We start from the raw sequence: 14,034 nt of genomic DNA on the forward strand, positions 1-14,034 counted from the left end.
TCACCTCTGCTACATCTGCATGGCATTCTGCATGGTTGCATGATGCGACCAAAGCAGCCTGTCATCCAGGAGAGACACTGAGCAGGGGAACTGAACCTCATTTACTTGAATGGCGGGCCCGAACATACAGTGTTTGCCACGCTGTCATGTGCTTCTGATCAGCGGAGAAATCATCACCGCTGGTCAGACAGCTGCGATTCCCACGCTGTCAGAAGACAGCATGAGCGCTCAGCTGTGATCAGAGGTATAAAGTTTACCTCCGGTCACTGGTGTAAGCTGATGGGACTACTGCTCCCATCAGCCGACGCCTGCTGCCGCTAATAACAGTGAGAGCAGGAGCGGCTGATGGGAGTATTCATCAGCCGCTTTGCACTGTAAATAAATAATTTAAAGAAAAAAAAAGCTGCATGGGTTCCCCTGTATTTTTGTATGCAAATTGCCTCTTCAGAGAGAAAGAGGACTTAAACTCTATAGTGCCACCTGTTGGAAGTAGCGATCCTACAAGTCACAATTAACCCTTTAACGAGTCATGCAATATGACTTAGGATAATAGCCAAATCAGTATCTCCATGCACTGACACGATGTTTCGGGCTGTTGGCCCTCGTCAGTGTGAAGCATGAGAACTAATTTGGCTAGGTGAGCGGCTTTGGATTGCAGTCTAAGGGGTAAGGTTTCTCTTTGTGGATGTCACTCTCTAGAAGGAGAAACTTTACCCCTTAGACCTGTATTTTTGATAACCAGCCATGCAAAACTCACAGCTGGGGGCAACCTTCAGCTGTCAGCATTAGCAAGGCTGGTTATCAAGGATAGAGGGTTCCCCACGCCATATTTTTATATGTTAAGTAAAAAAAACAAAAACAAAAAACACAAACCTTGTGGGGTCCTCCCATTTTTGACAACCAGCCTTGCTAAAGCAGACAGCTGGGGGCTGGTATTCTCAGGCTGGTAAGGGGCCATGGATATTGGCAGCCCGCAGCCACCCAGTAAAAAGTACTTCTATTAGATGCACCAATTCTGGCACTTTGCCCGGCTCTTCCCACTTGCCCTGTAGTGGTGGAAAGTGAGGTTCATATTTGTGGGGTTGATATCACCTTTGTATTGTCCGGTGACATCAAGCCCACGGATTAGTAATGGAGAGTCATCTACAAGACACCTATCCATTACTAATCCTATAGTTATATGGTAAATAAAGACACAACCAGAATAAAGTATTTTATTTGAAATAAAACAAAACACACTTTTACTTTTTATTTAAAAATAACAAACACAGTTATACTCACCTAACGCCTAATTCCACTGAATCCCTTGTTTCCTGTAATAAAACTAAAATAAAAAAAACAGTATTCCTCACCTCACCGTCGTTCTGTCCCGGACGTAATCCATGTTTGGGTGATAAACAGTTTTCAACCTGGATGTGACCAACCAGGCTAAAAACCACTGGTGAATAAGCTGCTGCCGGCGCAGCATCAGTGACTAGTAGTGATGTCATCGAGGTTACTGCAGGCCAATGAGGCTGCGTTCCCAGTCGGACTGAAGTGTGGTGACCTCAGTGAGATCCCTGCTAGCAATGTAAGAAAGTCTCACAGTGCAGAGGCGCGTTCACTGCAGTTCAAATTCACCGCAGTGAAATTCTCCCAGTGAACCGCGGTGAACTCGCGTCTGCATCGTGCGACTTTCTCATGGTGCTAGTGGGAATCTCACCAAGGTCACTGCAGTTTAGCCCGACTGGGAACGCAGCCTCAGTGACGTCACCGCTAGCTCATTCACCAGTGGTTCTCAGTTTGGACGGTCACATCTTGGCACCGTCCAGGTTGAAAACTGTTTAACCCCAGACATGGATTATGGCGTGGGATAGAACTACGGAGAGCTGAGGGATATTGTTTATTTTAATTCTCTTGCAGGGGACAATGGCGTCGGTGGAATGGGCGATGTGGTAAGTATGGTATAATTAAGATTTATTAAAGGAGTCTTTGTCTTTGTCATTTTTTCAATTAAAATGACTGTATTCTGGGTGTGATTGTTTTTATGCAATATGACTATGAGATTAGTAATGAGGGTGTCTTATTGACTGTAAGACAGACCCCATTTGACACATTCATTTTTTTTTTCCTATTTACCTTATGAAAGTTTGGGGTGCATCTTATGGTCCGGTGTGTCTTATAGTCTGAAAAATATGGTGTGTGTGTATATATATATATATAGAGAGAGAGAGAGAGAGAGAGAGAGAGAGAGAGAGAGAGAGAGAATGTATGTCACTAGCCTCTTTATATCTATTAGTGATGAACGAATATACTCGTTACTCGAGATTTCCCGAACACTCTCGGGTGTCCTCCGAGTATTTTTTAGTGCTCGGAAATTTAGTTTTCATTGCCGCAGATGAATGATTTACATCTGTTAGCCAGCATAAGTACATGTGGGGGTTGCCTGGTTGCTAGGGAATCCCCACATGTAATCAAGCTGGCTAAGAGATGTAAATCATTCAGCTGCAGCAATAAAAACAAAATTTCCGAGCACTAAAAAATACTCGGCGGACACCCAAGCGTGCTCGGGAAATCTCGAGTAACGAGTATATTCGCTCATCTATCCTGTCAGGCTTTGATTTTACTGTATGCGGCTGCTGAATTGACCGCTTTTCAAAGGATCTAGAGGTATTTTTCTTTTCTGTGGGGGCACTTTTCTTTTCTGTGGGGGCACTCAACTTTATTAGCATGCAAAATGAGACACAAGTTAACCCCCAAAGCGCATGAAACCAAAACATGCATTTTTGCCACAGCTTCTTTCCTACCAAGAAATCAGGTTTTGCTGCAGAAAAAAAGCAGCAAAAATGCCAGTGTGAACATACCCTAAGGATTAAGTAACCAAATACAGTGGCATGTAAAGGTTTGGGCACCCCTATTCATAATTACTGTTGTGAACAGTTATGCAAGTTGGGTTTATGCAAAAATTTGGACACCCTTGGAGATGTGTGCTCAGATGGAGGCCGTATTTATGACTGTGAAAAAAGATCGAGCCTGCTCGATCTTTTTCACGGCTTACGGACACGGCCCCCATTGTAAATCAATGGGGCTGCAAAAACAACAGAAGGTTGTTTTTGCAGTGCGCTGTGACTTGCGGTTTTGCGGACCACCGTTTTTTTCCCAATACTTTTGCTGTAGTATTGGGAACCTGAAAAATGGCGATCCACAAGTTTTTTGCGGTCTGTTATTGCGGCAGACCTTGAAAATTGCAGCGATACAGCCCGCAAAAAAGGCTCGCAATAACGGGCCGCAAAAAACAAGGCAAGTGTAAAAGAAGCCTTAGAGATCATTTCATCTTCAACTTGCTTAACTGTTCACAATAACAGTAATTTTGACCAGGGGTGCCATAAACTTTTACATGCCACCGTAGATAGTGTTTAACGCCCGAGCCATCAGCCACGAATACTCTGAACTTCCTTTTCAACTGGATGTCATTACTTGTGTACCTTCCAAAGTAAGAAACATTTGTAAAAGTTTATCTTTCTTTTTAGAAAATTGGCTGTGATGGAATTATTGGTTCTGCTGCCAAAGAAGATCGTTGTGGGGTCTGCAATGGGGATGGTAAAACTTGCAAAGTTGTGAAAGGGGACTTCAACCACACCAAGGGAATGGGTAAGTAAGTAGCACAGATGTTGTCATATTTAATAACCACCTCCAGTCTTATGACACATTTGTGGAGATTAATGAAAAAATATTTAGTGCAAATAATGTTACGGTTTTGTAGAGCTGAATAAATGTAATGTAGTTCTTGGTTTGCAGCTATTTCATTCAGCTTCTCTATGATCACTCTCCTATCAGCCGAACCCACAAGCTTATTTCGATAGGGAGAGGGAGAAAAACTGCTGCTGGCATCTTTGGCAAAAACTTATCTCCAGGCATGTTGAAAGTTGACATATCCTATTGTTTTCTAACCTGACAGCAGATCTCTGGGGATTGTCTAGTAGTATATATGTTACATCATAAGCCAATCCGCTGGATTCTGCCAGATTTTTTCGAATGTGTCTGGACAGCTTAGGTCATCTAACTCTTTTATTTTTTTAAATTTACTTGAGGTTTGAGATCGTCCTGCCAGCTAAGACAACTTATACTCATTTCAGTTTTACTTTTCAGGCTGCACTGTTTTAGCTTTTCTGATCAGTCTATAATATTATAACCTTTTAAGGAAAGGGTCATTTTTCTTTTTTTTTTTGCCATTTTGTTTTTTTCCTTCCCTTCTTCCAAAAGCAGCAGGATTTTTATTTTTCCATAAACATATCCATACTATTTCACCACATAGAAAATGACATGTAAAAAATCCAAGTGGGATGAAATGGAGAAAGAAAAAAACACTAATTCCGCAATTATTTTTTGGGCTTCTTTTTTCAGCATTCATTGTGTAGTAAAAATGACTTGGTAACATGATTCTCCAGGTCAGCATGATTACAGGGATGCCAAAATAGTAGTTTTTATATTATTTTAGTAGCATAAAACATATCTGATCGGTCAGAATGATCTGTGTCACTATATTCCAAGACCCTTTTTTTTGCTTTTGATGGAGCTTGTCTAAGGACTTTGTATTACATTTTTGGGGAGAGGTGTGGCGACCAAAAAACAGCAATTCCGACAGTTTTATTTTTTTTATCGTTATGCCATTCATCTTATGGGTTAATTCATGTTATATTTTGATACATAAGATTTTTATGAACGCAGCAATACATTATTTTTATTTAGAAGGAAGAAAAAGTTAAATCAGATCTTTGTTGTTTTTTTTTTTTAAATCTTGAAATTATTATTATTATTAACGTTTAACTTTTCACTTTTTTTTTAGTTAACATAGGGAACTTAAACTTGCAATCTCTAATGCATTATATAGTAAAAGTCACAATCTCTTAATGAAATCCCGCCTTCTGGCTGGACCTTATGGAGTAGTAAGAGGTCAGGAACAGTGGCTTTCAGAAGACCCCACGTTTCCTTGGAAAGCCATAGGCACCACGTGATCGCATTGTGGAGGGAGGGACAATGGGTGTCTATATGCTTGCCCCAGTAAGATCGCTCCATTTAAAATCTGCTCACAAAGATTGACAATGGCATTTAAGCGGTTACAAGCAGTAATCTGTTCTATAACATAGTCAGAACCTTTCCTGTGTGGAAAGGGCTTAGTTCCTGAGGACGATCTATACACCTGTACTCACTCCACGATGGAAATATTCGTCATGGAGGTAAAGTGGTCCAAAGAGGACCTGTCATCACACCTGACATGTTGGTTCTGGGAAATACTTGCATTTCTCAAAAAATAATAATTCTTGATCATCATTTCTCATAATACGGCATCAAGCCGTTCCTGTGTTATTCCTCTTAGAAATGTATTAATACATTGACAACTGGCTGTTACCATTCCAATTGTTGAATGGGTAAGTTCCTCCACACTCTGGCATTGTATTACACTGTCCAATCAGCGCTGACTGTGATGAGACACATCCCTCAACTGGCGAAACTCAATTGTCACTTTATTCATGAATTTCAGGAAGAAATAACCTAGGAACAGCAAAACGCATAGACCTAAGAAAAGATGCTCCAGATGCATTGTTGTTTCATGTGCATTACCTAACATAAACATGTTGTTCGTGCCAGCACATATTTGGCCACGTTTGTCTTTTTTTCTTTTTTTTTTTTTAATAAACATTTTTTTCCCGATTATTCACAGCTTTTATGCCATGGTTCTTTTGACCTTTGAAAAGTCACAACATTTTAGCCCAATCTGTGCTAACATTTCTCGAGTTTTGGAGGTCTCACACCAGTTTCCCTAGCTCTGACAAAGTTGGCTCAAATAGGGCAAGACTTGAGGGGACCTGAGAACCAAATTCAGGACAAGTGGGTGAAGTTCCATACACTACAAATCTTACTCCAATCCCCAACGCGGAGGCACACATCACTTTTCTGACTTGCTGGATTCATGAATCAGGAGCGTCTGACTTCAACATGCCTTCTTATAAAGATCGGTGTAAGCTACGCTGGTCTTGAAGTGTGAGGGCCCTTGTGTGCTCACACCTAGTACCATGATTGGCTACATTTTGACCGCAATGAAAGCAATGCTTTCCTCAACCGAGAAGGTACAGAAAGTGGGGAACACATTGCCTGAGCCTTACCGATAGATGTAAGGACAGAACACATTCACCTAATGCTATCATGAATGTGTAGTTTTGATGCATGTAACTTGCATGTTATGGCTGTCCCACTGTATCATGTTTTATTCTTTGTAGTGCTCATACAGTCACCAAAGTAGCTTCCATGATTCCCTGTGTCACTACTCCATCATGTCTACTATACCAAGCTACAATTCAAGGTTTATAATTGATTTGTAATTACTTTGGGGTTAGACTTTCAGATGTTTTCTTAGAACTTTTAACTGGATAATATTCCCCAAATTCTCAACCAGTCAAAAAGTTTTCTGGCTTAGAAGTGGTGACCAGATCAACGTCTGACCTATTTGTGTTCCTTAGTCAACAGTAGTCATTGTAAGAAGGTTTCCACATGTGTCATGACAAAGCCAACAACAGTTCCCAAGTGTTTCACATGTAAGAACGGTGTAGTTATTGTTTGGTGCCTCTGCTTGGTGTTTGGTTGGTGTTTCTTTGGAATTTGTCATTTTTTCCCCCAAAAAAACTACAAAGTATCAACGATGTTGACCACTTCCTCCCAGTCAATTAACCCCTTCATTCACACAAGCAACATTTCTCATTGCTACAAGTTAATGTACTAGACAAATCCTACATTCTTCGGTTCTATTTACCGACTTCAGTTACGTAAGGCAACGTGTGACATGTATTAAATCATGACAAGAGAGGAGAAAACGTTGCCATAATATCAGTATTAGATATTGCAATTATCTCTCAAATGCATAGGAAATACAATCAGATTTTTAACAAATCTGTTGTATGGGGTTTGGACAATTTCCAATACAATGGTAATACCCTATGCAGAGGAATATCTGATAAGACTTTGCAGCTTTCCTGAAGTGATGCTATGAACGTGCCTTACACAGTGTAATATGAATGTTAATATTTCATAATATGTCATCAGGATGCAAGCACATTGCTAACAAGGACCATAGAATTATAGCCGGGGTCACATATGTTAAAAATCTCAGCATATAATTGAAAGCAAAGGTTATTGAGAGATGTGTAGTCAATGCTTGTTGGTAATGACGGGGTTAAGGTGTTTTCTCTCCCAATTACTTGTTCAAGTAAATAATGATTAATCAAAGTGTTCCTTCAAGGAATTCACATTTTTTGACTACAAGAGGCATAAGGATGTAATATGGTCTATATAGCTTTCTATGAACCCATGCTCTACCTCCGTGTGATTTTTTTTTTTCTTTTTTACAGAGGCACTCTGTAACTTGGCGTGCCATTTTTCATCATGGGGTTCATGTGGAAATAAAAGCTCAGAGGTATTCTCTTCTAGAAGCATGGAGGCACCATATGGTGGCACTTAGGGTCCATAATGCAATCTCTGTGCGCCACCGTACAAGGTCTTTCTTTGTTCACGGCATGGCTGTGTGCAAATTTTTACAGGTTCTAAATGAAAGGCTCTGACATCATGGTATCAAATAATAATTCTAATGGTAAAAAGCTGCCATAATGTAGAAACCACACTGTAACAATCATCACAGTTGCGTATAATTTCCCGTCTTAGCTTTTCTCACATGTGCCCTGTGCAAGATAAAATACTCATTCTCGTCAAATTGAAGAAACACTTTGATAAATGTGTCTTTTTCTCTATGTGGACGAGGGCATAAAGAGCAGCTGCTTGCGAGGTTTTGTGATGTATGTGCTTTCCTGGCCTATCGTGTTCTTCCTGGTAAACGTGAACGCAAGGCTTGTGTCAAAATATTGTTGTGATGTCATCCTGAGCATAAACCAAGATGTGACCCCTCCATGACATCCTCTAAAGTCCTTTCTTAGCAAACGTTACACATAAGGGACCAATGCCCTGAAACATCATCTCTCAAGATGATAGATGAAGTGTCAGACTGTCTGGCATGAGAACAACGTAAGCATCTCATTGCCAAACCCAACATCTATGGACTGTTTACAGTGTCGCAGCTCACACGCATGTTTGGTAAGCCTTTGTGATGTCATGTATTTGTTCAAGCTTTGCCAGAGTACAAAACGATTACAAAAGTCATTTTATGCTGATCTTGGGGTTTGCTCAGACTGACATTGCCTTCCTCGGGTACATCTTCTCGTGTACAAAAATCATTGGTGATCTGTTGAATTCTGCATAAATCTTTAATGGTGACCTTTGCTGGTTTTTAGGAATTTATTTTTTTAGTTTACATTCTGCACATTTGTACCCATATAAATACTATCTGGTCCAATATATGTTACCTGTGTTCTTCATACTGGCCACACACATGTCCCACCAATAGACCAATCGGAAGATGAAGCTTTTTGTAACATAAAGCCCATGTTCGCTACTACTGATGAGGACAGGTTGCAGTTCTCAGATCCATCACAAGCCTTGCCCATGTCCAAGGGCACCTTATCACTCAGGAAAAATCAATGGTTTCTGATTCTGTCCTCCATCTGAACCTGGCACAAAGTGAAATAAAAAAACTACTTAAAATGTGCTAGTGTTGGCAAAACCTGAGCAAATTGTGAAGCATACATCAGTATATACAGAACTCAAGGAAGCAAGGAGAAATCTGACAAATTGGCCAACTTACGGTAGTTACTAATTGTATATACTGAGACAATTGGAGCACTTCGAGTGGCCAGTAGGTCTTTTCTTTGTTAGACAATTCATGCCAAACTGTGTTCATTTTCCACCCTCTTTAGATTGTCTTTTAGGGTATATTCACACCTTGCATTTTTGCAGCATACAGTCAACACTTTTTTGTCATGTTTTTCCAGAGTTTTTGCATGCATTTTTCCTGCATTCTTTTGCATGGGTGAGAAGCACATCAAAAACTCTAAAAAATTGAGATGCTCTGCAAAATTCAGCAGGGCTCAAAATACGCGTGAACCCCCCACCACCAGCCTCATCATGTGCACGAGATTTCAGAAATCTCATTGATTATGGGAGTACTGTAAAATGCTGTTTATTTTATGCACCAAGTATGCTGCGTAAAAAATGCAACAAAAATGCTTCATGTGACTATACTCTTACACTATCATATGCCTAAACAGTATGTCCACCTTTCAGCATAATTTTAGGTTTGACTTATAGATACAATTTCTGATGAATTTTGTTTATAAATTGCATTACTTACCTTTTACGTATCATGAGTTACAGCTTTTATTATAATCCCGGGATGCAGCATTTCAGAGTTAAACATACCTGGCGGAGATCATACAGCCAGTGCCTGATACATGCTGCATGTGGATCGATGAGCTGCTGTCAGGTTCTTTTTAAAGCACTTCTCCAGTGTTTGTTTTTTTTATTTCACAGCTGGAGTGGTGCCACTAATATAAGGTCCCTGACCCAAGTTTTATGCTTACTAGCCGCTGTTTTCAGCTCTTCTCAGTGCCACTCTGGTCCTGCACCACCATCTTGTGACCGCAGCTCTGGACTGACCTGAAGTCAGAGGTAAGGGTCACAAGCTCTCAATGTACGTGCATGAGAGCCTTGTTTTGGCCTTGTTCTAGCTCTCGTAAACTTGCTCTAGATCACCCAGCAAACACTGGAGAGATCCCAGCAAGTCACAAACTTCTGGAGTCTGACCGGAGCGAAGCTGGGAACAGATGAAGACGGCAGCTAGTGATTATGAGACTACGTAGGCGCGGCAGGCGCCATTTTAAAATGGACTTAGTTTTTTTTTATACTCCTCAGGAAAACATCAAGCACAGTTATTAACTGCTCATTAGACATGTGATGCCACGGCTGGCACCTGCCTGCAGAAGGTTTTTTTTTTTTTCTTTTTAGGTATGTACATATATTTATTATGTAAACTAGGGGGCAGGTCAGTGAGGGATCAGTGACCTGTCAGCAGTTTGCATTGTGAATACCTTAGCAGAGCACCACATCCAGACCCCCACAGGCCGCCCCAGAGCACGGGCATATCATTAAATCAAAGCTGAAAATAAAGATTAAACAACAACAAAAAGATGGATTCATCAACAAAGCTATCATTTTAATCAGTATAACGGCGCTGACCAAAAAGTGTCTCTAGGTTACTGTGCACAATCCTGCTGACAGGTTCCTTGTAAAGCTAGTTTTCTAAGTAATAAAGCGGTCATATATACAGATATAGATAGATAGAATAAATGATAAAGGAACTGTAGATATTTAATGTCACAAGTCCCCTACATATAATAAACTAGCACCCTTTCATGTGGCACTAAAGGGTGTTTATTCTTATTAAACCTATTAAATAAATAATAAAAACTGGCGTTGGATCCCCCTTATTTTTAATAGTCATCTGGGGGAAAGCAGAAATCTGGGGACTGGTGTTATTATTCTGGGAAGGGGCCACTGTGCATGAATCATCCCATCCTATTAATAACAGCTCACAGCTGTCTGCATAGTCTATACTGGTTATTAAGAAGGGAGGGACCCCAAAAAAATGACTCTGGGTCCCCCCTGTTTTTAATAACCAGCAAAGGCTATGCAGACAGCTGTGAGCTGTTATTAATAGGCAAACCCCTAAGGCCGGTTTCACACGTCAGTGGCTCCGGTATGTGAGGTGACAGTTTCCTCACGTACCGGAGCCACTGACACACGTAGACCCATTAAAACCAATGCATCTGTGCAGATGTCATTGATTTTTTGCGGACCGTGTCTCCGTGTGCCAAACACAGAGACATGTCAGTGTTCGTGGGAGCGCACGTATTACACGGACCCATTAAAGTCAATGGGTCCATGTAAAACACGGACCACACACGGACCTTCTCCGTGTGCAGTCCGTGTGGCGTGCAGGAGACAGCGCTACAGTAAGCGCTGTCCCCCCCACATGGTGCTAAAGCCGCCATTCATATCTTCTCTGCAGCAGCGTTTGCTGCATAGAAGATATGAATAATAGTGTTTAAAAGAAAGATCTATGTGTCCGCCGCCCCCCCCACCCCCTGTGCGCCCCCCCGCTGTTCTGAAAATACTCACCCGCTTCCCTCGTTGGCTGTCGATGCTTCCTGCGTGACAACACTGAAAAATGAAAAAAATAAACAACAAAACGATGGAGTGAGTGGTGCTTTAATACGATGCACTCGCAAATTTGCTAAGGATTTTTTTGTAGATTATACCTGTATGTGAACTATAAAATTATCTCTAAAGGTGAATCTACACTTTAGGCATTTCATATCTTGTTGTAACTATTATGCATGCTCCTTGTATCACTTAGTGTATATTTACTGTTTCTTATTTTAGGTGTTCCTGTATTCCTATCAGTTTACTTATTCCAAAATTATACACTGCTTTCCACATTCATTTCTTGTGCTCACTGTATTTATTCATTCTAGGTTATATCGAAGCCGCTATCATCCCTGCAGGAGCCAGAAGGATTCGTGTTGTAGAAGATAAGCCAGCACATAGTTTTCTGGGTAAAATAAGCTGATTTCTGTTCATCTACAACAGAAGCAGATTTGATATTTCTACATTGTTATCCATATCCCAAGTACAGTCCTATAATGCAGCTTGTAGTAGCAGCATGGCATATTAATAGAAAAAACTAGAAGAGGCTTTGTAGCAAGATGTTTTGGATTGCTTTGGAGCAGTAGAAGTCTGAATGAATGGTTCTAGAAGTGTACTGTTGTATCTCGTAATCCTGGGGGTTAATTGATGGGGCACAGACTGTGTTATATTTCATCTATGCAGACTGCCCTATGACTGAAAGCCGGCGGCTCCTGGGAGTAAATAAGTTCATTTTCTCCCAGAAGCCGCATTTTAAGTAAGGTGGCCGGGCAGCATTATAATGCTGCTAGATGGTGGCCCGATTCTAACGGGTATTCTATTCCATCGGGTATTCTAGAATATGTATGTAGTTTATTTATGAAGTTTTCAGAATAATGCAATTTATGCACAGGATTCAGCCTGCCGGCCGTGACCAATTGGCGAAGCGTGGTTCAAATTCCACGCCAATTCGCGGCCGGACTGTGCCTGTCGCTGATTGGTCACGCCCGGCTGGTTGCGAACAATCAGTGAAGCCAGGGCCTGCTCCAGGATTTTGAGGACCCCGGGCGAAAGAGTCTCAGTGGGCCCCCTCTTTAACACATACCATGATTCGCAGATACAGCAGAGAAATATACCACAGCCATGTAGCATATACCACAGCCATGTAGCATATAACACAGCCCACGTAGCATATAACACAGCCCACATAGCATAGGCAGCATCAATAGTAAAAAGTTTGTCACAGAGGGTTAATAGCAGCTTTTTAACGGACTGCATTACACCACGGCATAATGCGGTGTAAAGCAGCCATTAACCCTGTGTGAGCGCTGACTGGAGGGGAGTATGGAGGGGGCACTGACGGCGAGTAGGAAGGGGCCGGCCGCGACCATTCAGCGACGCGGGATTTCCATAGCAAACAGACAGACAGACGGAAGTGACCCTTAGACGATTATATATAGAGATTTACCTGCTGATTAATCCTATACCATACACCTGCAGGTAAATAGTATTTTCCAATGTGACTGGTTCCCTTTAAAATAACAAAATAAGCATTACCTGTGAAAGCCTTTGCTACCCAAACTCCTCCTCTCAAATGCCCCCCTAGATGTCTGTGTTGACAGGGGTGGGGTGCTGTGATAACTGACCTCAGTGATTATCTATTGTAAGAATTGTATGTTGGAAAATTTTTTAATTGGCAATGGCTTCTTGATGTATAGCATTCATGTACGTTATACGTTGGGTGTATGGAGTGTGCACAGGAGCAGTGCCTGCACCATACACAGTTGATGTCAGCTGTGTTACACAGCCAATATAGGCCTTGTACAGCAGCAGCCACCAGAGCCACCTCTGATCACTACTGAGTGTTGCACTATTTCAGTTGCCCATCAGCAGCACTGCGGCATGATCACGGGGTGCCAATGGGTTGCCATGATAGCCATTTGCCTGCTGAAAGGGCTGCCATTATGGCAGGTAGAGAACAAAATTTTGCCTAACTACTACAATACTGAGGTATTTAAAGGGAACCTGTCACCACGTTTTTGGAAGATGGGATAAAAATAGCGTTAAATAGGGGCAGAGGTGGGCGTTACATTAGTGTGTTTGTTATGCGTTTATTACCCACCTAAGTTGCCGAAATACCTTTGCAAAGTCTCCGTTTTCGCCTGTCAATCAGGCTGGTCTGGTCAAAAGGGCGTTGTCTTCCCCCAGATTTTGCGTAGTTTTCCGTTGGTGGCGTAGTGGTGTGCGCATGCCCAAGGTCCCGAATCCTCTGCCAGGGGATTTAAAAGAGCGCGCTGTTCGTTATTTCATTGGTGATCGGTGGGCGCGGCCATCTTCCTTTGGCCGCGCGTGCGCAGAAGCGGCGCTCTGCTGGCCGCGGCTTCAGGAAAATGGCCGCGGGATGCCGCGCGTGCGCAGATGGATATCGCGGCGGCCATTTTCCTGAAGCCGCGGCCAGCAGAGCGCCGCTTCTGCGCACGCGCGGCCAAAGGAAGATGGCCGCGCCCACCGATCACCAATGAAATAACGAACAGCGCGCTCTTTTAAATCCCCTGGCAGAGGATTCGGGACCTTGGGCATGCGCACACCACTACGCCACCAACGGAAAACTACGCAAAATCTGGGGGAAGACAACGCCCTTTTGACCAGACCAGCCTGATTGACAGGCGAAAACGGAGACTTTGCAAAGGTATTTCGGCAACTTAGGTGGGTAATAAACGCATAACAAACACACTAATGTAACGCCCACCTCTGCCCCTATTTAACGCTATTTTTATCCCATCTTCCAAAAACGTGGTGACAGGTTCCCTTTAAGTATATAGAATAGGCGATGAAATGATCACAGGTTCAAGCCCTCTAAAAAAAAAAAAAAAAAGATACAGTTAGGTCCATATATATTTGGACAGAGACAACATTTTTCTAATTTTGGTT

At 42.0% G+C, this 14,034-nt stretch overlaps 1 protein-coding gene across 3 annotated transcripts in view; it reads left to right on the forward strand.

Moving 5' to 3' along the window:
- Window positions 1-14,034, forward strand: part of ADAMTS17 (ADAM metallopeptidase with thrombospondin type 1 motif 17) — a 383,062-nt gene that overhangs the window by 280,820 nt on the left and 88,208 nt on the right. For 2 of the 3 annotated variants that reach the window (XM_077263365.1, XM_077263366.1), the window contains exons 15-17: window positions 3,510-3,630; window positions 6,498-6,572; window positions 11,454-11,534. In XM_077263365.1, coding sequence (XP_077119480.1) covers window positions 3,510-3,630; window positions 6,498-6,572; window positions 11,454-11,534 — 277 coding nt within the window. The remainder of the gene's footprint in view (window positions 1-3,509; window positions 3,631-6,497; window positions 6,573-11,453; window positions 11,535-14,034) is intronic. The other variant, XM_077263367.1, reaches the window with a different exon arrangement.

The sequence above is a fragment of the Ranitomeya variabilis genome, chromosome 5, assembly GCF_051348905.1.
Source record: "Ranitomeya variabilis isolate aRanVar5 chromosome 5, aRanVar5.hap1, whole genome shotgun sequence".
Lineage (NCBI taxonomy): Eukaryota > Metazoa > Chordata > Amphibia > Anura > Dendrobatidae > Ranitomeya > Ranitomeya variabilis.